Genomic DNA, 27011 nt, shown 5'->3' on the forward strand with positions numbered 1-27011 from the left:
ACTGGCGATGAAAAATATGTCACTTACGACAACATCGAGTGCAAACGGTTGTGGTCAAAGTTCGGGGAAGCGGCCCAGACGGTGGCCAAGACCGGATTGACGGCCAGGAAGGTTTTGCTGTGTGTTTGGTGGGATTGGCAAGGAATCATCTACTACGAGCTGCTCCCCTATGGCCAAACGCTCAATTCGGCCCTCTACTGCCAACAAGTGAACCGCTTGAAGGCAGCACTCATCCAGAAGAGGCCACACACGTCTTTGGTGACCCGCCAGAAGCTCCGAAAGCTCGGATGGGAGGTCCTAATGCACCTACCTTATAGTTACCATACCTTATGATTACCATCTTTTCCTGTCCATGGCGAACGCGCTTAATGGTGAGAAGTTGGCCTCAAGAGAGGCCTGTGAAAATTAGCTCTCCGAATTTTTTGCCAATAGGGATGCAGCCTTCTAAGAGAGGGGTATAATGAAGTTGGCATCTCGTTGGCAACAAGTTTTATATTTGACATAAATCGGACAAATGTACACAAATTTATCATCTTTTGAAAAATCAATAATATCAAGTTATTTTAAGGAATGTTTTATATATCTGAAGTTATTATAGATTCGGTGCAACCGAAGGTACAGTTTTTCTTGTTAATCATAATGTTATTCAAACAGTCTCACCTTTTTCAAGTTTCACAGCTATATTTAGTTTTATTCTGGCACATTTTTTACAGGTACAACATATTGTATATTTATAAGAATAACTTTCATTAAAACGGCAAACTAGCCACAAACATTCTGTCAATCGTGGACGGTATCGGAACTAAATCTTCAATTTTGAGATAGAAAATTCTCTGCAAACCCTGCATGCTAAGAGATCTTAGTTCTGGCAGTATTCCGAGAATACGACTAAAGTGATAGGATCCCCTTTGATAAGTCGAATTGAAAAAAAGAGAGTCCCTAAGACTCTCTATTATCTTCAATTGAATGTCTTCTATTTTTATTGGCTCTTGCAGTCCATGACGCTCTGTAAAAAAAAGATGATAAAATTAAGAGAGAGTATCAATGGTTATTAATTAATTTACATTTTTATGTATTTTTGTTTACTGATTTATGTAGCGTAAAGCATTTATTTTTCCACCAATTAATTCTAAGATTATAAAATAATCAAATTAGATAACAACATTCTGCAAGCAATAACTAAAAAGCATAGATCATGCAAATAACCAAAAGATTAACGTACTGCTAGTTCCGAGGAGAACGTCATAGCTCTTCTACATATACGAATTCATTTATAAAGGGTAATCCATTTCGAGTTTCCCTACTTTTTTAAAGAAAAAACACAGAAAATTCAAATCTAATAGGGAATATTTGTTATCATTCGAAAGAACATTCTTTGGCAAATTTTTTTTTTTTTAATTATCTGTTTCAAATATTGGCCGTGGCTACGTCTCAGATGGTCCATCGGTTGAGTCCAATTTTCGATGACGCGTTCGAGCATTTCAACTGGTAACTGGCGAATGACATGTGTGATGTTTTTGGGATTGCGGGATTGCCCGCATAGACTGTAGACTTTACATATTACAGGAAAAAGTCTAACAGTGTGATAACCTTGGTGGCCAATCGACCAGCCCAAAACGTAAAATTAATGCTCACCGAAGTGTTTTCTTAATAAATCCTTTGATTGATGCGATGTGTAGGAAGTGGCGCCTTCTTGTCGAAACCAAATGTCGCCGAGATCACGAGCTTCAATTTGAGGCATCAGGTCGGTTATCACGGCACATTGACGTTTACGTTCTCACCGGCATCAGTTTTGAAGAAATATAGACTGATGATTAAACCGGCCCACAAACTACACCAAACCGTTGTTTTTTCTGGATGAAATAGCAGCTCTTGAATCTTTTCAGGTTGCCATTAACCCATTAAGGCAGAAACTCGTCGCTAAACAAAATTTGACTCGAAAATGTCGGATCTTCTTGGAACTTTTTAAGAGCCTATAGAGCGAAGCGATGTCATTTAGGAAGGTCGAGCGGCTTCAGTTCTTGCACAAGCTGTATTTTGTATGCTTTCAATTTAAGATCTCGACGTAAAATGCGCAAAGTCGTTCCATACGTCAGTCCGAGTTGCTGCAAACGGCACAGAATTGACTCTCCACGACCTTCGTGTACACGCTCAGCTACGGCCGCTATATTTTCTTCACTGCGTGCTGGACTATGAGCCTATTCGGTCGAATATTATCCAATATTGAATGCTGGGTCTCAAGATGGGTGATGATGTTCGTATTAAAGCTAAACGATTTGTAAACGTTGTTCAGGCGTATGTCTTTCCATGACGAAATGCCAAACAATGCTGAACAAAAAAACACGACGATTGACAAAACTCTTGCGTGATCTGTAAAAAAGGGTCTATTGAAAAAAGTACCTCTACTTGGAACACCCGCTAGTAATAGATCGATAATATAAATCTTAAATCAAAAATGAACGATTGTTACCAGTATAAAGAGATGCGCAGAGTTATTAACAACTATTTTCAAAAACCTTTGACATTAAACAACAATCTCCAACCAAGCAATTAATATTATTCGAAAACTCTTTCCAATACATTACATGTTAACAACGGTGAATTTACCTATCTTTCCATTTGCTGAATTTGAAAGTGCAGCGCAAAAATCCAGGTTAACAAATTAAATGTTCTAAGCGGTGTATATAAACATATATTCACCAATGGCAACCCCATAACCTCAAAAGCTTCCAGAAGTGTAACTAACATTACTTTCAACATTCTACACCGACTAGAATCCATGAATTGACTAAGATTTTTTATCAAGACAACAATTACAACATTAACAAAATAAGGGAATATATGTAGTATGTACGATTTTTTCTGGAGACTCATTAAATTGTCCTAAAATAATAGTAGTTGCCTATGACACAAGAAAGAACCAGTTTCGGATTCCAGATTGTACATTTTTCGGTATATTTGCTATTAATTAAGTATAACCTGTACACTACGCAGATTTAGTCATAAGTGGAAGTATAGTATGAAAACTAAAAATATTAATTTCTGTTGCTAAAAATAGCCTAAAACTGAATTTCCATGCTGTTTTCCTTGTTCAGAGAAATCTAGGATATTTTCTTCTAAATCCAAACTGGTGTTATGAGAGTAGATTTGGTTTGTGCAATTTAGGTGCAATGCGGTCAAAAGCTTTTGAAATCATCGGCAGCGTTGTTTGAGAATATAAGTTGAAAATATTTTGATAATATTATTGCTTTGAATACCGAAGATCTTGCTCATTGCGCAGAGACAATTCAAGTATTAGGTTGATGAATAATAAATAGTTAGTCGATATTGAAGTGTTGACGCGATTATGGTAGCTCACTAATTTTTTATTGACCTATTGTTATAAGGTTTCAATTTATTTAAGATCTTATTTAGAGAGGTTCTATCTTTTGGAGTTAAGGTTGAGTTAGTAACTGTAGCTTTGTCTATATCAATAGTCGTTTTAAAGGAACTTTAACATTTAGTTTCCCGTAATGAATGTTTCCTAGTCCGCAGAACGCATAAACGGTGTTTTGTTGATGTTACATTTTGTTAGTAAATTTTTTGAAATATGTAAAATCGTTTTATTTCATATATCTATTCGTAATACCCTTATCGACCTAAGCAAACCATTTCATTGTCATCACTATCTTATTTAAATCACCGCTGGGTCTACTTTTGTATTAATTGCGTCGATTGCCTGGCTTGTGCAGTATCAACTAAAATGTATTATTTGTTGTTGATGTTTTGTTGAAATAATTGTGAGTGTCGCATTGTTATTCTAAGTCATAACTTAAAAAGGTCTTTTAGTTTCTCCGATAAACTAGAATATCATTAATATGTGTATTTAAGTAAGACGTTTGACTATAAAATACCAAACATGTTTACTTGAACTGTTTTTTGCTTCTCCTGAATATTTGCCAAATTACGAGATGCGACGTTTTTGTATTTAGTGGGGAATATATATACAAATATATACATATGTTATCGATATTATAATTGCTGCTTCTGCCACAATTTGACATCAAAATGGATAATCTGTGCTTTTGAAAATTGGTTTTCCGCCCCTAATAAGTTTAGAGTACATACTTATCTAGCAAACCACTAAAACTAAATCGATCAAACTTGCTGAGAACAAGTCTAGCATCAATCATTCTTTGTTAAAATTAATAAAATCGGTTGACAACCACGCCTACTCCCTGTATAACGGATTTGTTAAAAACTACTAAATGCGCAATAACTTACTAAATAAATACGTCAAAAACGTTAAATTTCATGGCCAAGATGGTATATAATGATTTCGTAAGCATCTGTGTTAAAACTGGACAATGGTCGTGATACCGTTCATCAATATACCAATCTATATCCTATACCTCAGGAAATACTACACCAATATCAACCAAATTTGCTACAAATCGTTGAAATCGGTCTTAAATTAACCAAAGTCAATGAAAGTCCAGGCTATTCCCTGACCCAAATTTAACCAATATATTGACTTCAGACCTTCGAGCGGCACCTGTGGTAAAGCTATACCCCCCAAATTTACACAATATAAATATTTTTAACCCTTCTTACAATAGTGTGATAGGGGAAATCGAATGATAGTCACGCCCATATGGGCAGTGGTTTTGTTTAAAACTACTAAAAGTGTGATAAATCAATAACTAAATGTGGCAGAGACATTGAATTTTACATCTAGGATGAAAGAAGAGGGCTTTATAGGAGCCGGTGTTAAAACTGAACGATGGGCGTGGTACCGCCTAATTTTAGGTAAAATCATATTATTCATAACATTCCTCAAATATTCATATATTACACTGCGAAAATGGAGGAAATCGGACTACAACCACGCCTGCTTTCCATATAACCTATCTTTAAACACCACAGATTCTTTTACATTCCAGTAAGCAAATAAAGCAGTAAATCATTTAACGGGATAACACTTTGCAGGAATAGTGCCTCTAAAGTGTTCCACCTTATGACTAACATTTGCCCAAATCAAACCACAACTGTTCAAGCCCCTAGCTATTGAATATGTGGACCCCAGTACTTATAGTTGACTTTTTACTGAAAGTTTCGATCAATATGTGAGATATATAATTGAAATTCGGAGAAAATCCTTTCCGGATAATAGTATATCTGAGCGAGCGTCAAAAGTGTTTTGGATAGGGTCAATATTTCCCTTAGCCGCCATATATCTAATATAAAGATTTTCCAACTTCTTGGTGACTTTATACCCCACACTATATCAGGCAATATGTGAGTTATCTCAAAAAAAATTAGAGAGCGTGTTCTTCCTAGAAATTAATTTATGTGTATAAAATGGATAAAATCGGGTGACAGCTTGACCTAGCCCCTATATAAATAATATCAGTATTTTCAAATATCCGTATACTCTGTATAGATTGGTAATGGTATGTGAGGTACCTTAATAAAATTCAGGGAGCATTTTATTAATACGTGGCATGTTAATAGTATGTGGTATTGGCAAAAATAGATTAAATTAGTTCAACGACTTCCGTCTTTCCACCTGACTAAGCCGTTCAAGTTGGTCAAAATTTAACAATTAAATTAAATTAAATAGACAAGTTTTCTTGAATATTGTGTGGTTTAGCGCTGAATTAAAATGGAATTGGTCCTTGATCTAAACCACATATCCCTAATATAATGAATTCCGATCCTCTGGTTGACGTAGAACAGAATTGTACAATACATCCACCCATAGGTAAATTTTTTGTTGCGCAAATCGCGCATTGTCCATCCAGTGCTTCCACAGACGTCTTGTTTGACATGGTAGCTTCGTCCCATCCCAGTCACGCATCAATTTTCCTGTATTGCTCTGTTTAGAAACACTACAGATGCTAATACAATATTATCATTGGTTTCGATTTTCAGCGGGAGCTTGAATGTAGAGTGTGCGGTTCGGCCTCCTTCCAAAAGCATAGCGGCAATGCCGGATGACGCAACAGCTAACGCAATTTTTCCGGTAGATCTCACTTTTTTAAAAGCAGATTGATTAAAAATGTTTTTGCTATACCTCCTGGGGCATCAAGGAAAAGAAATTGCACTGAATACTTTTTTCTAATCGAAATTTAGTCGGGGCTCACCTTGAGCTATATTTTGTAAAAGTCTCGTTTGATCGTATAATGTTTCTCGTGTAAATTCGGCACTGTTAGTTAAATCAGAGTTAGTAGTATTAGCTGACATCGGTCCGTAAAGCATGGCGTCTTGTGATTTTTCGTGTAACTATCGAGGTCCACCTGTGAATGTTGCAGGTAGTATAACCAACTGCCCAATACCGTTGTGGTGTTCATTCGCCTGTAAAGCATCCTGAAGATGAAAGTAATTTCCTTCTCTCAATTTAGTTTGATTATTACGGATGTAGGCCAATCTCTCAGATTCAATTTTCGCATATTGATCTACCAAGTATTGGTTTGTTAACATTCCATATCTAAACAAAGTGTTGAAATTGTGACGTCTTGTCATTATACGATAGCAATAGTAGTTCATACATATACTGTTATACGCAGAGTTGTACCACCGATTTGATCAACACTAGAAATATTAATGGCATAACCATTTTCTACAAGACATAGCACAAAGGATATTGTAAGATCTGTTTATCTGTTTGTATTTTGTCAAATTGCTGTCCAGCTAACACCACAGCTACTAAGGTCAGGAGTATCTGCTAAGAACACTTTCAATCGCAGTGTATCTGGATCTGTAATAAAATATATTTGCTGAAATTTGTGATCATCGGGTCGAAGTGGTAGCAAGCTCCCAACTAAGTGGTACACTTGCCCTTGAATATTAAATGTAGGCATGAACCGACGCTCAACGACTTGCTTACTCTTAAAAGAGGTCATTTGAAATGCGTTATTATTTATAACCGCGCATGAATTGTTTGGATGTCTGATGATCGCCCGGAAGAAGAGAATGAAGTGGTTTAGTTGGAGAGATAATTTCTTCTAATTTGATTTATCCGTGTAATCAACACATGCTTTTCGATTCGTCCTTGAATTTCAATGACAAGCAATGTTCACACACTACTGTCATAGTACCTATTTATACTATATATATGTATATACATATATAGATATATACCATCGGGGTGTTTTCTGTAGACCTTTTCAATCTGTACAATACTAAGAACATTATTTTGATAAATCTCGTAGGGTTCAGCCTGTGTTTGCAATGTAAGCGGAAAAAATATTATTATTTAGGACATCACATAAGAAACCTTAGACATACCAGTATTTTCCCACTATTTTAATGGACGTTATAATGCATATAAACCTTCCTCTTCCATCTCTCGATCTATTTAAAAACCGCATCAAAATCCGTTGTGTAGTTTTAAAGATTTAGCATACATAGAGATATAAGGACAGAGAAAGCGACTTTGTTTTATACTATTGTACCGGATTTCTCGATAAATCGTCTACCTGTAACTCACTCTTGAGTTCGATCACTGGATTGTTAAATAAAAGTCCCAATTTAATGGCTACACACTTATCTTTATTTCTTATTCCAACAACTTAACACCTATTGCTCGTTATTCGAGCTTACAACTTCCTGCTTATAGCTTAATTGCTCTTATCACGACAACACTCTACCTAGAACTGTGTTTGCTGCACAATCCGACAGCCCTTATATAGTAAATCTGTAACAAAACATTGCTTCTAGAACATTCTGGCAACTACGAATTCGCTAACTAGTTGCTTCTGGCAGTTTATCGTTGATTCGATTTTGTTCTATCATCCGTGTTCGTCACACTGCCCTCCACCTAAGTTTGATCGTCCCGATTAGACATATTTGCGATACCATACACAAAGCTTTTATGTCCCCCATCTCGTCTTCTAGGCTAATGCTGACATCGTTAGCCGTCCTTCTCTTCTTGGAGTTAATTCCATCCGTTTTCCGGACACTCAGTTTCTGGTACATCTCTGACTTAAAGCTGACTCGAGATTCCATTCTTGATCAGAACGTAACTCCATTGGAACACCGAATCTCGTTACCCACTTGTTGATGAATGCCTCCGCCACTGGTTCAGTCTCTTGGTTAGGAATTGTGTATACTTGTGGCCATTCATTGAAATGGTCCTTGACTACCAAAACATGACTATTTCCTAATGTATTGGTGGGGAATGGACCATCTTCATACACGCCTATTTTCTCAACTGGCGCACGCGAATTGTGCTGTTTCATCTGCCCATGACTCCTGGACCTTGATCCTTTAGCTACAATGTTCTCAGCATATTTCGCAATCCTTTCTATAGCTGATTGACAACCAGTCCAATAAAACCTTTGCTTCAAATGCTCCAAGGATTTCATGTCTCTCAAATGCCCCCCTCTTGGACATTTGTACTGCACGTTAAGAACATCAGGAATTCCAACCCTTGGAACAACCATAAGTACTCGGAAGGTTTGCCCATTTTCGCTTTTCCATACTCGATGCTGACTAACTAACTTTAAACTGCTCTGTTCTGCCCAATATGATTTGTGACTGGCCTTCCTGTAGTTATTTCTCCAATCGTTGTATATTGGTTCAACTCCACCTTATGTAATGCACCTTCCAATTCTAGATCTTCTAGCACAAAGTCATCTGTTTCAGGTTCAATTTTATGCTGATCTTCTACCTGTGATGGTATACACGCTTCCTGCTCTTCCAACTGTAAGGACACTTGTGCTGGTATCCAAGCTTTTTGCTCTTCTAACTGTGAGGAACCTTTTATTGGTTCACACGCTTCCTCCTCTTCGACTGTGGGAACACCTGCCCTGACATACGCAGTTCCAGCTCTTTCGACTGTGAGGACCCTTGTACTTGTACACACGCTTTATCCTCTTCCGACTGTGAGGACACCTGCGCTGGCATACGCCCGTTCAGTTCTTCCGACTGCGAAGACACTTTTGCTGGTATACAAGCTTCTTGCTCTTCATTTCTCGATAAATCGTCTACCTGTAACTCACTCTTGAGTTCGATCACTGGATTGTTAAATAAAAGTTCCAATTTAATGGCTACACACTTATCTTTATTTCGTATTTCAACAACTTAACACTTATTGCTCGTTATTCGAGCTTACAACTTCTTGCTTATAGCTTAATTGCTCTTATCACGACAACACTCTAACTAGAACTGTGTTTGCTGCACAATCCGACAGCCCTTATATAGTAAATCTGTAACAAAACATTGCTTCTAGAACATTCTGGCAACTACGAATTCGCTAACTAGTTGCTTCTGGCAGTTTATCGTTGATTTGATTTTGTTCTATCATCCGTGTTCGTCACACTATGTATTGATTGATGAATTACAACTGTAATGAGGAGTATGAACAGAAATCGTTTTCTGGCATTGAATAACATTTTTTATTTATTTTATCGATATTATTATACATGTTTAGCTTAAAAATAATATATATTAGCAATTTTAAAAATTATATTATTGTATTAATTTGTATATAGTACTTATAATATTGTAACGGGTTTCTCGATAAATCCTCTAACTAGAACTCACTCTTGAGCTCGATCACTGGATTGTTAAATTAAAGTCCCAATTTAATGCGATACACTTATCTTTATTTTCAATTCCAATAACTTAACACTTATTGCTCGCTATTCGAACTTACAACTTATTGCTAATAGCTTAATTGCTCTTTACACGGCAACATTCTAATAAGAACTGTGTCTGCTGCACAATCCGGCAGCCCTTATATATTAAATTTTTAACAAAAGTTCGCTATTCTGGCAACTACGAATTTGCTGTCTAGTTGCTTCTGGCAGTTTATCGCCAATTCTGATTTGTTTTGGTACACGTGTTCGCCACAATATTAAACATAAATGTTTATAGATATTCTTATACATATATCCAAATTATATTTCTTTTCTCCTTATACTGTTTAATTTCTATCAAATATTTGTACAATAATGTCTTGTGTAATAACAAATTTGCTATTGTCAAAATTGCTATACCATGCTAATTCGATTAAGTAATTGCATTAACAAGGATAGGGTCCATGTTTGAAAATGCCCAATTAATTTGTGTACCGGCATGTGTAGTAGAATATTCTACACCAAGCAGGGAACTATAGTTTTTTTATTCTAACATTAATCAAATGTTAAAATCTCCAACTAAATGTCTGACAGAGTAAGCTGAATTTCTGTATAGAACCAGAATATGAATATTGAAACATTCAAACAAAACCGCTTCAAAACCTTTGCGGCCTGAATAAATTTTCTTTACAGCCATTGATTCTATAGAGCAAGCAATACTATGCTTTGCATATACCTATTATAATGCCCCGTTTATTTCTGTTGGTTGTTTCCATGCTATCTATCCTCAGCTTGTTAATTGGAGTAAATCCTGGTATATCAAAACTTTCGCAAGGATAACTCCAAGTTTCTACAAAACATAAAATATCTGAAGATAGTATCAAACAGTCGCGTTTTTAATCATTAATGTGAGCGTGAAGACTCTGAACATTATGGAATAAAATTTGATGTCCTCATGTTCGGGAAATCATAAAATTGAAACTTGTTGTCAGAGCTTTATTTGTGTTCAATTCCCTCAGTTCCCTAAATACAGCATCCGATTCAGAAAATTGGCAGGAGGAATAAAATTTCCTATGATGAATAGACCTTCTGCAGAAGTAGCTCGACTACAAGCGACATATATTGAAGCTCTAGGCATTCTGGGTCGAGTATGAACTACAACTTTATTATGTGTGGCACCCTGGCTTTTATGAATAGTTATTACCTCAGCCGGAACAACTGGAAACTGATTTCTTTCAATTGAAATTTTTTCATTTCTTTTATATTGAAAAGATTTTAGAACTTTGTCAATTGGTGTCCAAGAACTTTCTAAAGGATGATGCTTTTTTGATCGTGCTATCAAACCAACAGAAGGTTCCAAAAATTTAATTCACAGAATTGTTGGAAAAGAACAATGGAAATTAATTTGCATAAGCTGTCCAGTTGCCCCATAAACCAAGCGATCACACGTGTTTATATTCACTGTAATCATATATTTGGCGGAGGCTTTCCAAAATATTCTCATTTCCACTTATACCAATTCCATTAACTGAGTCTTTTGCAGTTGAAAGGATAGCTTCAGTTGGGGTTCGACTGAGCTTAAGGGCATTGAAATAATTTGTCTCTTCATTGGACCAAAATAAATGAATAGCATCATCGGGAACTTTCTCGAAATTAAGTACTCGAGTTTCAATGAGTGTTATGTCCTCATATGTCATAGTACCAGAAACCATATGGTTCAATGCAATTGCAAAAGCCTGATCCTCCCGTTGTCTCATTTTTTCTGTTAACTCAAAGTATTTAAATAACTCCCACAAAGAGGAACCAACTAAAGTGCTGTATGCATCATTGGGATTAGAAGAGAATATCCACCGATCTCCAACACGTGATAGTTGCTTCAAATCACCAAGCGCTATGATCGGTATACCACCATCGCACCACGCATCAACAGACCTAAACATACGGGCACCTATCATCGATATTTCATCAATTATAATTAATTTTAAATCGATAAGTCTGGAATACAATGAATTAATTGAGGAATTGTTTATTTGTTTCAACTCTTTATTCAACTGATTAACAGGTAAAGGGAATATTGAATGCTGCTTTACCCGTAGGTGCGCAAAAAAGAACTTTTAAGGAACTTGGATTCGATCCAGGTGTAGAATTGTAACGATGGTTAAGAGCTTGATGTATTGCAGATATCAAACGACTCTTTCCTACACCTGCACCGCCGCCAATAAACTCATAAAATGGGCGATTTGTTTTGAGCTGATGTATCAAATGTGTCAAATAGGTTCTCTGGCCAAATCTGGGTCAAACCTTTTATACCTAATAATACTAGGTATGGTACGTTTCTTAACAAAACCGCTACCGTCTTTAAGAAGCATGATAACCCCGGTTTCTGGTAAATTATCGTCTTCCCACTCTTCTTCTTCATGATCACTGTCTTGTGCTCTTCTGCTAGATTTACAATATTTATACATAGATTCAAAATCAGCTAAACAATGAGTTTCTTACTGATCGGATCTTTGAACAGAACGGTCTAAAATAGAAGCTACGAATATTTCAGTCGAACCTGAAGGAATGTTCTGAAGTTCCGCTCTAGGTTTCACTATTCGAACACGTTTCTCAGGTCCAGAGGTATTTACAAATATTTCTGCATTACTTGCTTACGTAAGATGGAGCCCAATGTGCAGATATTTCTGTGCCTGATATAAATTTGTGACCTATATGTTTAAGTTTTTGCTTAACAGTATAATTTCCAGCATTTACCTCTGATATAGCTTCATTTAAGAGCCTAGAAATTCCCCTGTTATACTTGTTAATGTAAAAAAATATGTATGAACAGCAAGCATATGCATCCAGTATATATCCAACAGTAACAGTGTTTGCGTTGAAGGCATTGGTGAATATGGTATACCAAAACTGTTGTCCCCTTATTTCCTTGGTACAAGATCGACTGTAGTTATGCTTTTGATAACCCAAATAATTTTCTAAGTGGCTGACCGAACCATCTGTAGAAATATTAGGTAAATAAATATATTATTAGTAGAAAGCTCATTCGGTTTTCGGGTAGTACTAGTGTTACGTATCGTATAGTATGTCATCGGCGCTGAAAATGTGTTAATTCGCGCTAAAAATGTGTCTTTGACAGTTTTTCGATTGATACGTTGTGAGCGCGCGTCAAAGATGGACACCAGCAAAGAGAAAATTCGCTATATTTTACAATTTTTCTTCGATCAAGGCGAAAAAGCAGCCAAAGCGGCTGAAAAAATTAATTTAGTTTATGGGCTCGATACTGTAAACGAACGTGTAGCACAAAAGTGGTTTGCTAGGTTCCGTTCCGGTAATTTCGATGTCAAAGATGCACCAGGCGTCGGGAGGCTTGTCGTCGAAAATTGCGATAAAATCATGGAAATAGTGGCCACAGGCCATCACTTGGGCACTTATTTAATTGCTGAGGAACTAAAGATAAGCCAGAAAACCGTTTGAAATTATTTGCATAACCTTGAATTCAAAAAGAAGCTCAATGTTTGGGTGCCACACGAACTAACGCAAAAAAAAACATGATCGACCGAATTTTCATCGCTGCTGAATCGCAACAAAATCGACCCTTTTCTGAAGCAAATTGTGACTGGCGATGAAAAATGGGTCACTTACGACAACATCGAGCGCAAAGGGTGGTGGTCAAAGCTCGGGTAAGCGGCCCAGACGGTGGCCAAGACCGGATTGACGGCCAGGAATGTTTTGCTGTGTGTTTGGTGGGATTGGCAATGAATCATCTGCTGCTCCCTTATGGCCCAACGCTCAATTCGGCCCTTTACTGCCAACAAGTGAACCGCTTGAAGGCAGCAGGCCATATTTGATCAACAGAGGCCGCATTGTGTTCCATCAGCACAACGCAAGGCCACATACGTCTTTAGTGATGCGCCAGAAGCTCCGGGAGCTCGGATGGGTGGTCCTAATGCACCCACCTTATAGTCCGGACCTTGCACAAAGTGAGTACCATCTTTTCCTGTCCATGGCGAACGCGCTTAATGGTGAGAAGTTGACCTCAAGAGAGACCTGTAAAAATTGGCTCTCCGAGTTTTTTACCAATTGGGACGCAGCCTTCTAGAGGAGTATAATGAAGTTGGCATCTCGTTGGCAACAAGTTTACGAACAAAACGGCGCATATTTGACTTAAATCGGACAAATGTACACAAAGTTATCACCTTTTGAAAAATCAATAAAAAAACCCGAACGAACTTGACCAACATAATTGTCAATAAAGCTTATGACATCAGGGAATGTCTGAGGATCTTGAAGGTTGATCCTGGGAGCATTATTAGGCCAATACATGCCATGTACATGCGGGGAACCTCTCAGTTGAAACTCCACTTTCCAGTCGAAACTTCTGACAAAAAGCTCTCCAAAAATGCCGGCGTTATCTTTAAAAAGCTTAAGGACTTTGACGATAGCGGTAGTCAAGATATCTAGCACAAGTAACCGCGTCTGAGCGATATATATATCTATCTTGGGTTGGTAACCGTTGGCTTCCTTTTCCGAAATATCTGTAGAATCATCAGTTTTAGAGAGGATGACCAAACGCTCAACCTACTGAGATTCTGCAGCCGATAAAGTGATAAAGAAGATTGCAAGCTCAAATTGGCGAATCTTAGCGATCGCCGTTTTCTTCTCAGCTTTCCAGTGCGCAGGAGAGGAAAAGGAAACAAAGTTCTCGGTTAATAAAATTTGCGCCGTAACTCGGTTCCGACCTGAAAACTTTTTAAGGCAAAGGTATTTTTAATTTGTAGCAGTTCAATTTTTTGTAATCATAGAAAAACTTTCGAATGTGTTCTGTCAAAACGGCGAATTTCAGAACGTATTATCTTTCTATATGTACCACCAACGTATATTGTTTCAAATGACAACCCTTCTGAATTATTATGTTAAATTATGTCAATTGGGCTTTGTTCTTCACCTGGCGCTATGACTAAATGGTTGTAGTCCAAGTTCTCTACAGGAATATTGTCCAAAAAAGTTTCTTGACCGCCTGAATTAAGCTCTGAAGCTAAAAGAGCCGTGGGAATATTATTACCTGATGGATTATCATCAGAAGTTTGTGCCGCATGAAAAGATTGAATCAATAGGGAATCCTCTGCAGATGCAACAAACGGAACTTCTTCTTGTGTATGAGCTCACGATACAGAGGGTATTCACTAAGAATTGTAAAACTTCCATAATCTTTACGGGGCAAACGCCTTCTTAAGTGATTTTGTATCACATGAGCCTCATCAAAGGACCTTGGTAGAGATGTCACAATATTGGTAACAGAAATTGGTATATTAACAACAGCACCTTTGAGAGAATTCTGACCTTGATATCGACGAGACGTTTTTTAATTGGGGTTAACCTTTCAAGTAGTCCGGTATTTCAGGTAAGTCTAGACCGTTAGCTAAACATATTTTTGGAGCATTCCTTTTAACAATCGCAATTTAATAAGTGGCACAAAAATTGTAATTTCCATCTTCCGAACGAAATTTTTGCATTAAAAAGAAGGCGGATGCAGCATTCGGGTGACTTTGCGCAATTGTTTTGAAATTTAGTTTGCGAACTTGCTGTGAAAACCATAATCCGCCACTGCAAATACATATTTCAGAAGGGCCCTAATTTATATTTTGGAAATAAATGTTTTTGAAATTTGTTAAATTGCCTATATAGTCAGTTTCTATAACATTATTTTATCTTCTTAATCGGATTCGTTGGGACTGTCTCTCGTTTTCAATTTGCCTATTGATCGGGTTATTTCTACGAAAGCGAACCTAACTTTGCCTAAGACATCTCTGATTTAAAATTTCTTCCCTCATACACCTCCTACTAAGCTGTCAGCGTTGTGTTTCTTAATCACGCTCCTCTCCCCTTATTTCAGGATTTCTTCTTGCATGTTATTTTTGCATTTCATCGCGTATGCGCTCTGAACCCTAATACTCAGCATTTCTTGCGCGAAGTTCTCTATGATCTCGAGTGTTCCTACTTTGCTCATCATAACGTACCACGGGGTCTTCGCGACGATATCTATGACCTCGAGTATTTCGTATTTCCTCTTCAGAGCGAATTTGTGGATCTTGCCGCCTTGTTCTATGTTGAGGAGTATTTACACTTTGCTCAACAGATCGAACCTAGGGGTCTTCGCGCCGAGATCTATGACCTCGAGTTTTTCTTATTTGCTCTTCAGAGAGAATTTGTGGATCTTGCAGCCTTGTTCTATGTTGAACAGTATTTACAACTTGCTCAACATATCGAACTTTGGGGTCTTCACGCTGAGATCTATGACCTCGAGTATTTCCTATTTCCTCTTCAGAGCGAATTTTTCTAATAATGGTGCATTTTTGTGCCTAAAACGAATAAAATTGAGAGAAAACTTGCCCTAGCCCTATAACTAATATGCGGGTGTTAAAACATCCAGTTGAGTTTAGACCTCATATAATAGACAAGTATATTAATGAAACTCAGAGAGCAATTCTTTCTGGTAATGATATGTCGTAATGCCAAAAATGGATAAAATCAGGTCAACAGTACTCCTAGCTCCCAGCTCAGGAATGAAATTAACCAACCTTACCTTTACTTATGCTGCACACTGTATATCGATCAATACGTAGGTTATTCTAGGGAAATTAAGTGAAAATATAATATAACACTGTATTTACTTTAGTTTAATGTCGAAAATCTGTGAAGTTGGTCCACGTATTTCCCCAGCCCTATATATTACCTACAATAATTTTTGTTATTTCATGACCCTTATACAGTTTTTGCGTGTTCACAGTTTTGTGAACTGTTCTCCACAAACATTCACAATAATCAAACTAGCTGTAGGTAAGCTAACCAAAACTTAGTGAAAACGGATTTGTTTGTTAAAGCTATAATCCAGTTAAGTTTCCAGAGTTTAAGGACAACATTAACAGAGTATTGAAAAAACGACCCTTTGCTTTATTACGACATTTTGCTTTTCTGAAATATCTATATTAAAGTCAAGCTTATTAACTCAAGTGAGATACCCATACATTCGTGATATTAAATCAACCAAAGGCGCTAAATTTAGTATGTTTATTGTATCAAAACACTCACCACCGGATCGGAAATCAGTATTTTAGATTTATGAAGTTTAGAGCAAGGTCTATACTAATTTTACATACGATGGAAAGTCAAAATGGATGGGAAAAATTATACCGCGTATATTGGGGCCAGGGGAAGATCTGGACTGATTGCACTGACGTCTTTCGTATACTCGAGAACATGTTTTCACGCAATTTTGTGAAGCTAATTAACACACTGACCAATATATTAAAGTCTACTTAACTAGCGAAAATCGTTATGTATTATATATTATATTATAATATTATACGTACATATATAGGAGATGGGATAATGCGTGAACCACACATTATCGGTAATACATATTACTATAGTACATTCAATATCACTCACTTAATTTTGTTAGAATATCTTACATATTAGCCTATATATACGATATAAATCCAACTATAAGTTTGAAATCCTTATATAAGCTATATGGGAGCAAGGGAATATATTGACCTGATTTCTCAGAGATAACTTACATACTGACAAATTTATAAGGTATAATTATTTGATCAATTATAATTATAATATTTGAGCAAAGGCCTAAAAAAGACCGACGGAGACGGAAGGTCGTAACCGCCCTCCAGGTGAGACGAACCTAGAGCTTAGCAGGGTAAATGGAGTTATCTGTTCCAAACGGTTCCTCTATAGAGAGACGATATGCAGGGTGGGGGAAGTATGGAAAGGCGCAAGACTCGAGACGGTAGGCAGACCCCTCCACCCCAGATAAAATAAAAGAGATTTTGCGCTATTGCAATCTTTGTTTACCCACCCACGACTAGAGTGGTATTAGTCTGGAGGAGAGTTTGGAAGATGAAGATCATTCAAATAAATCTCCACATGTCCTAATCCAAGAGCCGTGGCTAAGCAGCAGGGGTATAGAGAAATTACAACCTTGATTCAGGAATGGAGAGTTTTAGGCGATCATTTATCATAAATATATTAGCTTTAGCTTTGGCGGATCGCATCAAGTTACTACTTCATAACACTCGATTTGGTACCTAGGAATGACTGGTAACTGCAAAGCCGATGAGCTAGCTAGAGGTGCACTCTTGCCCTGCTCACATCGGAAAGGAAATGAGTGGAAATATTTAAGCCCTTTCTCTTCCACTGTCCAACCTTTGCAAGACTGAGGTTGAAACATATTGGTAGACTTTCCTTCAGCGAACAAGGAGACATAGCCGAAACTGACATTAGCCGTCTCAAAGAATTTGTGATAAGCTCAAGCGCTTCGCCTTTTATAATTGAAATTAATTTCTTTAAAAAAATCCTTGCCACAATTTATATCCCAAATAGAAATTTGATTTTGTTAAATAATGAAGGAGAAAAAAAATGTTTTCAATGATACTTGTATAATAGATTTAAATCCTTCTTATGAGAACTCAAAATATAAAGCCCTTGAGCCAAGAAAATTCTGAGGCGCCCCCTAAAGAAAGTAGCGGTAATAAAATAAAAAAAGTAATGTGGAGCAAAAAAAGAGAGTCAAAAAATTTGTCTGCATGCTAATCTAGGTCGGGATTTCATCAGATATTATGGAAGAAAAACACATTAAAAAAATAGCATTTTCCGTAAATATTTTAAATGAATGTATCGGAAAATTTTGGTTATTCAAAAACATTAAAATAACATACATATATTTCATTTGAAAAATATAGTAAAACACTTGAAAAAACTCATATGAAAATTTCTATGGAAAAGTTAAGATTTATAGCAGCTAAGATTTAATTTGGAAACATATTGTACCAAACAAAGTTATAAAAACTTATTCAAAAAAGGAGAAATGATAAAAAAAATTCCCACTGCACCAATAGCTAAACCACAACCAAAACACTTAAAAGGAGAAAATGGGAAAATATCGCAGAATAGGTCTCAGGAAACAGTAATTAATATTGATTAAGAGGAAAAGCTGCTTGTGGAACTTTAAAAAAGCATTATGTTACTAAAACAAATTGAATAAATTCGACCAGATTTAAAAAAAAAAATTATTTTAACTACTGATGTGTCTAATATAACTGTCGGTACCAAGAAGACCAGGAAGATCAAAAACATTTACTTCAAAGAGACTAAATTCTATCAAACAAAATTACGCAATAAATAAAAAAAGTTATTCGCATTCACACGGAGCACCAGCTATTGACATTCGCAATGTCTAAAAAAATCCTAATTTAAAACTAAAATGATGGAGAGCTGGAGGATGGAGAGGATGGGGCTTTTATTGAGGAGTTTTCGCCAAAAATAGTTTATAAAACAGGACCAACATATTTAGTTGCTGACGCATAATCGAGACAAGCGTCGCGGTATGAAGTATGCAAATGTGTTGGTAGGGAACATTTGTTGTGAACAAATCTTAATTTTTTTCTGTTTGGATGGCATGACATCTGTCAAACATATTCAATTACCTTACGCGGAAAGTGATGATTTGCAGAAAGCATTAATCATGCTCTATCAGAAACAACATGCAAAATAGTGTTCCAACGGTTCAGAGCTAATGATTTTGATGTGAGAAATGAAGAACGTGGAACACCAAAAAGTTGGAAGACGCCGAACTGCAAGCAATGTTAAATGTTGGGCAACAAAAAATTTCAGACCGTTTGAAAGCTATGGGAAAGTGCGGAAAATGGGGGCCACATGAGTTGAATGAAACACAAATGGAAAACCGAAAAACACTTCTGAAATTTTGCTTCAAAGACACGATAGAAAATCAGTGTTGCACGGAATTGTCACTGGCAATGAAAATGGATTTATTTTAAGAATCCTAAACGGAGAAAATCATGGGTTAAACCGAGACAACCATCAACATCGACTGCAAAAACAGATCGATTCGGTAGGAAGGCAATGCTCTGTGTTTGGTGGGATCAGAAGTGTGTGGTATATCATGAGCTTCTAAAACCTGGTGAAGTTGTTAATACTAATCGCTACAGATAACAAAGTATCAATTTGAACCATGAATTGATCGAAAACGACAAGAATGGGCCTAAAGGGAGCTGCTTCCTCACTGGCCATATTCACCAGACTTGGCCCCTTTCGATTACCATTTGTTTCACGATGGGACACACATTGCCTGATCAACACTACGATTCCTACGCAGAAGTCAAAAATTATAAAATAGAATATAATTGGTTTGCTTCAAAAGACGAACATTTCTATTGGCATGGTGTTACGAATTACCAGAAAGGTGGGTAAAATGAGTAAAAAGCAATGGTCAATACTTTAAACATTTTTTTAGTACTATTTTTAAAAATAAATACGGTAAATAATGTAACTTGTTCAAATGAATCAAGTGCCTCAGAGTGATATATGCAATAAAAATGTGTTTGAAGGAAGTATTTCTGAACTTTATACTAAACTATCCCCTGATGATAACCAATAAAGATGATCAAGGAGCGATAATTAAAGAAACAAATAATAGAGCACATAGGAATTACAGAAGAAATTTTACGCAAATTAGGCAACAATATTATGAAAAATTAATGGCTAAATAATTCAAAAATTATGTGAAAAACTGTTATATATATAATAACATAAATAAATATAAAAGAAACCCAAAACAAATTCCAATACCAGACAGGCACTCAGTAATAGGTAAAAGACCTTGTAATATATTATTTAATAAAAAAAAACCCTTTAATATTAGATAATAGACGTATCACAACTTAGAAAAAACTAATTATTCATATGAAATATACAAAAGTAAGAAATGTTTGTAAAATATTTAAAACAATAGCCATAGGACGAAACGATGGACAATTGCTAATTGAAAATGAAAGAACAATGTGACAATAAATCATATCCCATTGAATTTTGTAAAAATGAATTAAATAATGCTTTCTGCATGATCTATAAAAATATTACTTGCTTAGCATATATTCGTTATTTAAGAACACACAAACTGTACAAAATTAATGAAGCTAATGAAACAATATCTTAATAATTATAACTAAAAGACGATGATATATGGTAGTAGTATCCGGAAAACAAAGAGTTATTAATTATCCAATCAAAAAAGTTTATTTAATAACTTTTTCGATCAATGTACTAATAAATGACAAAATATATGAAAACCTAAAAAAGAATTTTTAATTATTTAAGAGAAGGTAAATTTAAACCTGTTTTGGTAAAAAAATGTATTGAAACAAAAAATATCAATTTAAGAATGAACAATTTTATTATACTATAATAAAATAAATCCTGTTTGGTGGGCATTTAGTACTTTATTGTTAATGATTGCATATTTTATGCATAAATTAATTACATACATTAAATTAATAATTAAAATACTAAATTTAAAAGGAAAAGAAGAAATATTGCTAAAATTTTTAAATCGAATAAAAAATCTTGAGAATATGTATATATTTAAATCGGAACGCTTCAATTTATAGGTGGGGGAGTTAACACCACCAATAATATAAGTTATACTAAGAAGCATATGTGTGAAATATGTAACATGACACATATAGTCCGCCTTAAGTGGACTGAAGATATTCTTCTTAGAATTCTTCTTAGAATAAAGTTAAATCTTTGTATCTAGACTTAATAAATGTCATGTATAAAAGAAAGAACAAAAAAGAAAAACAGACAGTTCTTTTGCTGACTCAAACGTTTTCGGGGGTGTTACAAAAAATATATTATTTTCTTCAAGAAGTTAGTTGGCGATTCTTCCAGGTGACGGAATAATCTAGGGTGTACCAAATAAAAAAATATGTAATAAGTGTCGCGAAAAAATGCGAGAAAAATTAAATATCAACTTAAAAGGTGATATCTGTTTAAAAACAAAAAAAAAAGTTTTTTAACAATGTTTAAAGTAACGATTAAAGGACACAATCTCCGCGTAAATTAACGAAAAAGAGAAAGAACTATCGCAAAAGTACGAGAAAAGATAAAAAGCGAGAAGGGTTAAAACAAAAAAAGTTTGAAAAAATTTTATGATTGTGTATGCCAATCACGCGTGCAACAAAAATTTTGAAATTAAAATCTCTGAAAAAATTATCAAATGCTAAAATTAAAAATTTTTGCAAGTAAACAATTGTGAAAAATTTTAATAAACAAAAAAGAACTGAGTAGGGAACAAAACCGTAAAGATTAGATTTCTCCCAATTCATCAACATAAATCACCACAACTACAACAACCACCACGGCCCCAACAGTAACAGCTATACCAACAAACACCACAACAATTTTGATTTTAAGAAAAAAACTAAAACATTTTGCGAAAAAAACCATAGTATCTTAAGATAAAAGAATATATATGGTATTTAATAAAACATAGATTATTTTAAATTCTACTACTTTGCATTTTTTTAATAAACCACGGATACTGCCGGGTGCCAATTTTGAATCTTATACTTTCTCTTTTATTTGAATAAACGAATTTAAAGGACTCTGGTCTATCTTCTTGGTTTTAAATGGTAAAAAGCAGAGTGCAGCGGAAAAGATTATTTATGGTCCTTAGAGCCATAGTGAGAGGCACTATGGAGTAAAAAAACTTTAAAAACGAAAAACCAGATATATATATGTATTGTATTTGTATATATAACATAAGGGAAAAAAGTGCTGTGAAGTGATAAAACGTTCATATATACACATATAAAAGCAAAAACAAATACATATAACAAGTGACTGAAGAGTGAAGTGCAGGTGAGTAACATACATATACACCTGGACAAAAAAATTGTTAAAAAAGTTACTTTCAAACGAAAAAAAAACAAAAGTGATTAAAGTGTGGAGTGACACAAACATACATGCATAAAAGAATCAGTTTAAAACAACAACTATTAGACACGGGCACGAATCTCAACAAAAAAACAACAAAAATACATACATAGCTAAACAGCACGGGAGCGAATTAAAAACAACAACAAAAAATACAAAACGATCTCAACAACAAACAACCACAAACACACCAGCTCACAAAAATCAGCACAGCTAAGTAGCGAAGGATTGGGCCACTAGACGAAAAGCACATGCACAAGTACATATATACCATACATAAATATGGTATATCATATTGTCCCTAAAACCCCTTGGCGGAAATCAAAGTGAGTCGTATCGATTCCTTTTAGTATTTTGCGTATTTTGTAATATTATATGTATGTCAAAATTTATGGGTTTTTGATATTATTGTATTATGACATAAATCTGTTTTAATAAAAACAAATGAGCAGTAACCAAACTGTTTCAATATTTCGGTTTACTTTTATTATTATATAACGAATTCTTGATTGCCTAACTTCTTACCGTTGTGTTTAAACACACTAAAATATCTCAACAACAAAACAATTCAAGTATTTACTTGCACTTATTTCAGACAATACCCTTTATTCTTGATCAAGTATAAGCAGGATTGCGTAAAATAAGCAAAGGCAAGTCAAAAGCAAAAAAAAAAAAAAAAAAAAAAACAAGAGAAAAATAAAGAGCGAAAACTTACAAGATAAATTTAATACACAAAGGCCAATCCAATTTATGATACACATACATTTATATATTATATTTAACATATATAAATATATACATATTATATTAGGATAAAACCTCCGTTTGCAACATTAAAGTAAATACGTATGAAAACATATAAACATATCATAATCGCTATACATACATATATTCCGCACAACTATATAACGTTACATACAAATATACATACATTTTACGAAAATCTTCATACACCAAATTTATTTCCAAGAGTGACAGCCTAATACGATACTGCATTCGATTTTCATCTTCGCTGATTCAGGACAATTCTGAATGATTTCTGATCAACTAAAACTAATTAAAGCAATTGCACCTACTCTACATCAGCGAGTAGAGCTTCCACAAGTACAAAGTCAAAAGGCGAGTTCAGGCATCCATATCAATGACACAGAAATATTTCATGGTGGTTCTGAACAATGGCCGGGACATGTTTGCAGCCGTTTACATAAACCACCTAAAATTATTAAATGTACAAAAATTTTATTACCTCCGATACAAAACAAAAGGTCAAGCAGGCGTAATAGTCAAACAGTTCGCACTAAATGACGATAATTTCAATTTGACTTGGGAAGCTCTTAAATCTAGATATGAAAATGAAAGAATATTAGTCGATAAACTAGTAACGATACTAATGAAGCTGCCTAAGATTCAAAAGGAAACAAGTGAAGAGTTTATAAAACAGCAATCCACTGTTGCTGGGACCCAATACTGGTAAATATTATATATGCACCGCCGCATCTCCAGAAAAATCATTACTTCTAAGGGAGCAATCGCTCTAATCACGAAGAAAATGCCCCACGTGGCAACAAAAAAACGATTTCCCAATTACGCAGGACGAAATCGCAGAAAGCGTAGACAAAAAAAATTTTCAGAACGAAAAGCGTTCAACACGACCTAAATAGAAGCTTCCACAGCCAGTAGCAAAATCATACGTTCACATCCGAACAGTACAAACAAAAGTCATGCGAACTATGTAAAGAAGGGCACAAGCAGAAATCTTGCTAGAGATTTAAATAATTTAATATTTTCGACCGAATTAATTTTGTAAGAACAAAAATACTTTGTACAAACTGTCCGTCAAATGCGCATACAATTAAAGAGTGCAAAAGTAAATTTAGTTCCTTTTATTGTCATAAATGACATCATTCAATGACTCATTACATCACATTTTCCAGCTCACCCCCAAACAGCACGAATATGAAAAGAGCCACGGGTTTAGTTGCAATAGCAAATTCCGAAGTGCGAAATCCCGAAAATTGCTAAAAAACACCATGCTGCTCAAAGGTATAAAAACCCAAACGCTACACAGAGAAAATCAAAGTAGTACTACCCACAGCAGTCGTTTCCATCTACGTCGGTGAACTGTTTTAGCTTAGGGCCTTAATAGACCAAGGATCACAACGATCATTTATAGCATCTAGGGCACAAAACAGGCTACAACTTCCAACAAAACTAGCTAATTTTGAAATCACCGGAATGGACGGAAGAGTAGTCCAAAACTCAAACAAAATCTGCCACATTACCCTAACTTCGCCCAAAGGTGTTGAGAAAATTTCAAACACACTATTGGCACAAAATATTATACTATTTTCGGATCTTAAGTGGTCTAGTTACGGAACCAGTTACCACCATGACAACTCAAGTTGAGGAAATTTCAAACGAATACCTCAATACACAACTCAAAATATTTTGGGAGTTAGAAGAACTCCCCCCATTTCAATTACAACCCCAGAAGATTAGTATTGTGAAGACTTGTACATAGCCACAACTACTAGATCAGATAATGGCCGGTATGTCGTACGACTACCACTAAAACAACAACTTCCCAACACAATCGCCTTAGGTCACTCTCGCACCTCTGCAATACAGCAGTTTCAAAAATTGAAAACCACCTACTCAAAAAAAGGCGAGCTCTAACCAAAATATGATGGTGTGCTGGAAGAATACCTACATTTGGACCACATGGAGGAAAAAAGCCCATGCAAAAAAATTAAAATAGCCCTAATGATATGCCATTTACGGGACCCACACTCATATTTTAAATTGGCGTATATTCAAATACGTTTTTAATTGGAACGTTGGGAAAATTTATTGACATATAATCGTACATAAAGACGACCAAAATTTATAGCAGTGTTGTCTTGTGAGTGGTGTGTTGTGCGATGTAGTTGAGCTTTTGGGGGCGGGAAGCTTAACTCATTAAACCAAAATGAAACCTCTTCGCTTAAAAAAATTGTCCCAGTTCGCATATAATCTGGAAGACATTTCCCAGATACAAATCCCACGATTGGTAAACTATTTCCCCGAACTTAAAGTCGAATTACATGGCTTCTGTAATTCCTCTGAGAAGGCATACTGTGCCACTATCTATGTGCGCACGTAAAGTAAAGGTGGCTCCTCGAAAAACGCTAAGTCTACCTCGAATTAAGCTCTGTGGCGCGCTACTACTCGCAAAGTCAGCTTCCATAGTGCAGACTCATCTAAACATGAAAAAATATAGATTGAATTTCTGGTCCGATTTTGAAATTGTTCTAGCCTGGTTGGAAAAACCACCGCATACATTCAACACGTACATTTCTAAGCGAAATACTTGACCGTCTCAAATACTTGACCTAGTAGGATCAGTTACTTGGCGACACGTAGCCAGTGTTGACAATCCTGCCGATCTAGGTACAGGAGGGTGCAAACCGCTGCACCTTACCACCACCACCCTCTGGTGGAATGGTCGCCGATGGGTAACAGAATCTCCCGATTCCTGGCCACAATCGCCCATGCGCAATATGATTCCCCAGAAAGGCGAAAAATCGACTCCTTTCACACAGCAGTGGAAGACACTGACATTCTTGAACGATTTTCATCGTTCTCCCGAGCTCTCAGAGTATTCACCGATATGTTAAAGTTCATAGAGCGACTTAAAATTAAAGTTAAGGGAGTTCCCTCAGAGTACCCCCAATACGATATATTGACGCATCTAGAATTGCAAAAGGCAAAGGTCACTCTAATCGCATTAATACAAATGCGCTACTTCAGCCGCGATATAACACTATTAGGAGACTTAAAACCCATTGACAATAGAAGTTCACTTTTATTTCCAAACTCCATAGTCCGCCAAGGGTTCTATATTCCCCGACTTCAGCTCCTAACAAAACAATGCCTTTTTATGTGCAAGATCTGCGTTATGCATAAGCAGAAGAAGCTCGAGCTATGTACGAATCTGACTAAGGAGGCTTTACTCGCGGCATTTGCTCGCTACGTCTGACGACGCGGCTACCCCTTAAAAAATTAGTGATAACGGCAGAACCTTCATTGGAGCCCAAAGAGCCACTAAAAACAGTTTGTACGTTTTTTTTAAACAAGTATCACCGGAAATTGTACAAAAGCTCGCGCCTCAAGGCAATTTATCCCCCCAAGCGTTCTTCATATGGGTGGTTTATGGAAATCAGTTGTTAAAAGTTTCTAATGCCACTTCAAAAAAATAGCTGGGAATTACAAATTCAATAATGAAGAATTTACTACATTGTTAATTCGATTTGAAGCCGTTCTCAATTCACGTGAGAGGACGTGGAGTCGTCCTTATTAAATCGATGGGAAAAACATAAAATTCTCCATCATGATTTCAGCCGCCGATGGAAAGAAGAGTATTGATCTCCGTACTCAAAGCGGAACGCTAACCAGACCGCTCTTGAAACTATGTTTTCTGGAAACCGCATATACTGACGAAACTGCAAATAATAAACAATCATGATACTAACGCAACCCAATTCAAATAATCGAATAACAATCCGATAAATCCGCAAATGATAAAACCGTTGAAAATACTAACCATTCCAACCGCAATTATCGATCCAGATGATGTTCTATTCCTGCCACATACAGTGG

General features: G+C 35.9%; 1 protein-coding gene across 7 annotated transcripts in view; it reads right to left on the reverse strand.

Moving 5' to 3' along the window:
* Positions 1 to 661: 661 nt before the first annotated feature.
* Hr38 (Hormone receptor-like in 38) overlaps positions 662 to 27011 on the reverse strand; it is a 201950-nt gene continuing 175600 nt past the window's right edge. For 3 of the 7 annotated variants that reach the window (XM_070106586.1, XM_036364404.2, XM_070106585.1), the window contains exon 3: positions 662 to 1006. In XM_070106586.1, the coding sequence (XP_069962687.1) occupies positions 750 to 1006 (257 nt within the window). In that variant the 3' untranslated portion in view covers positions 662 to 749. Of the gene's footprint in view, positions 1007 to 1635; positions 2371 to 27011 lie in introns of all 7 variants that reach the window. The other 4 variants (XR_011395224.1, XR_004976771.2, XR_004976769.2 and 1 more) reach the window with 2 other exon arrangements.

The sequence above is a fragment of the Bactrocera oleae genome, chromosome 3 (assembly GCF_042242935.1).
Source record: "Bactrocera oleae isolate idBacOlea1 chromosome 3, idBacOlea1, whole genome shotgun sequence".
Taxonomy (NCBI): domain Eukaryota; kingdom Metazoa; phylum Arthropoda; class Insecta; order Diptera; family Tephritidae; genus Bactrocera; species Bactrocera oleae.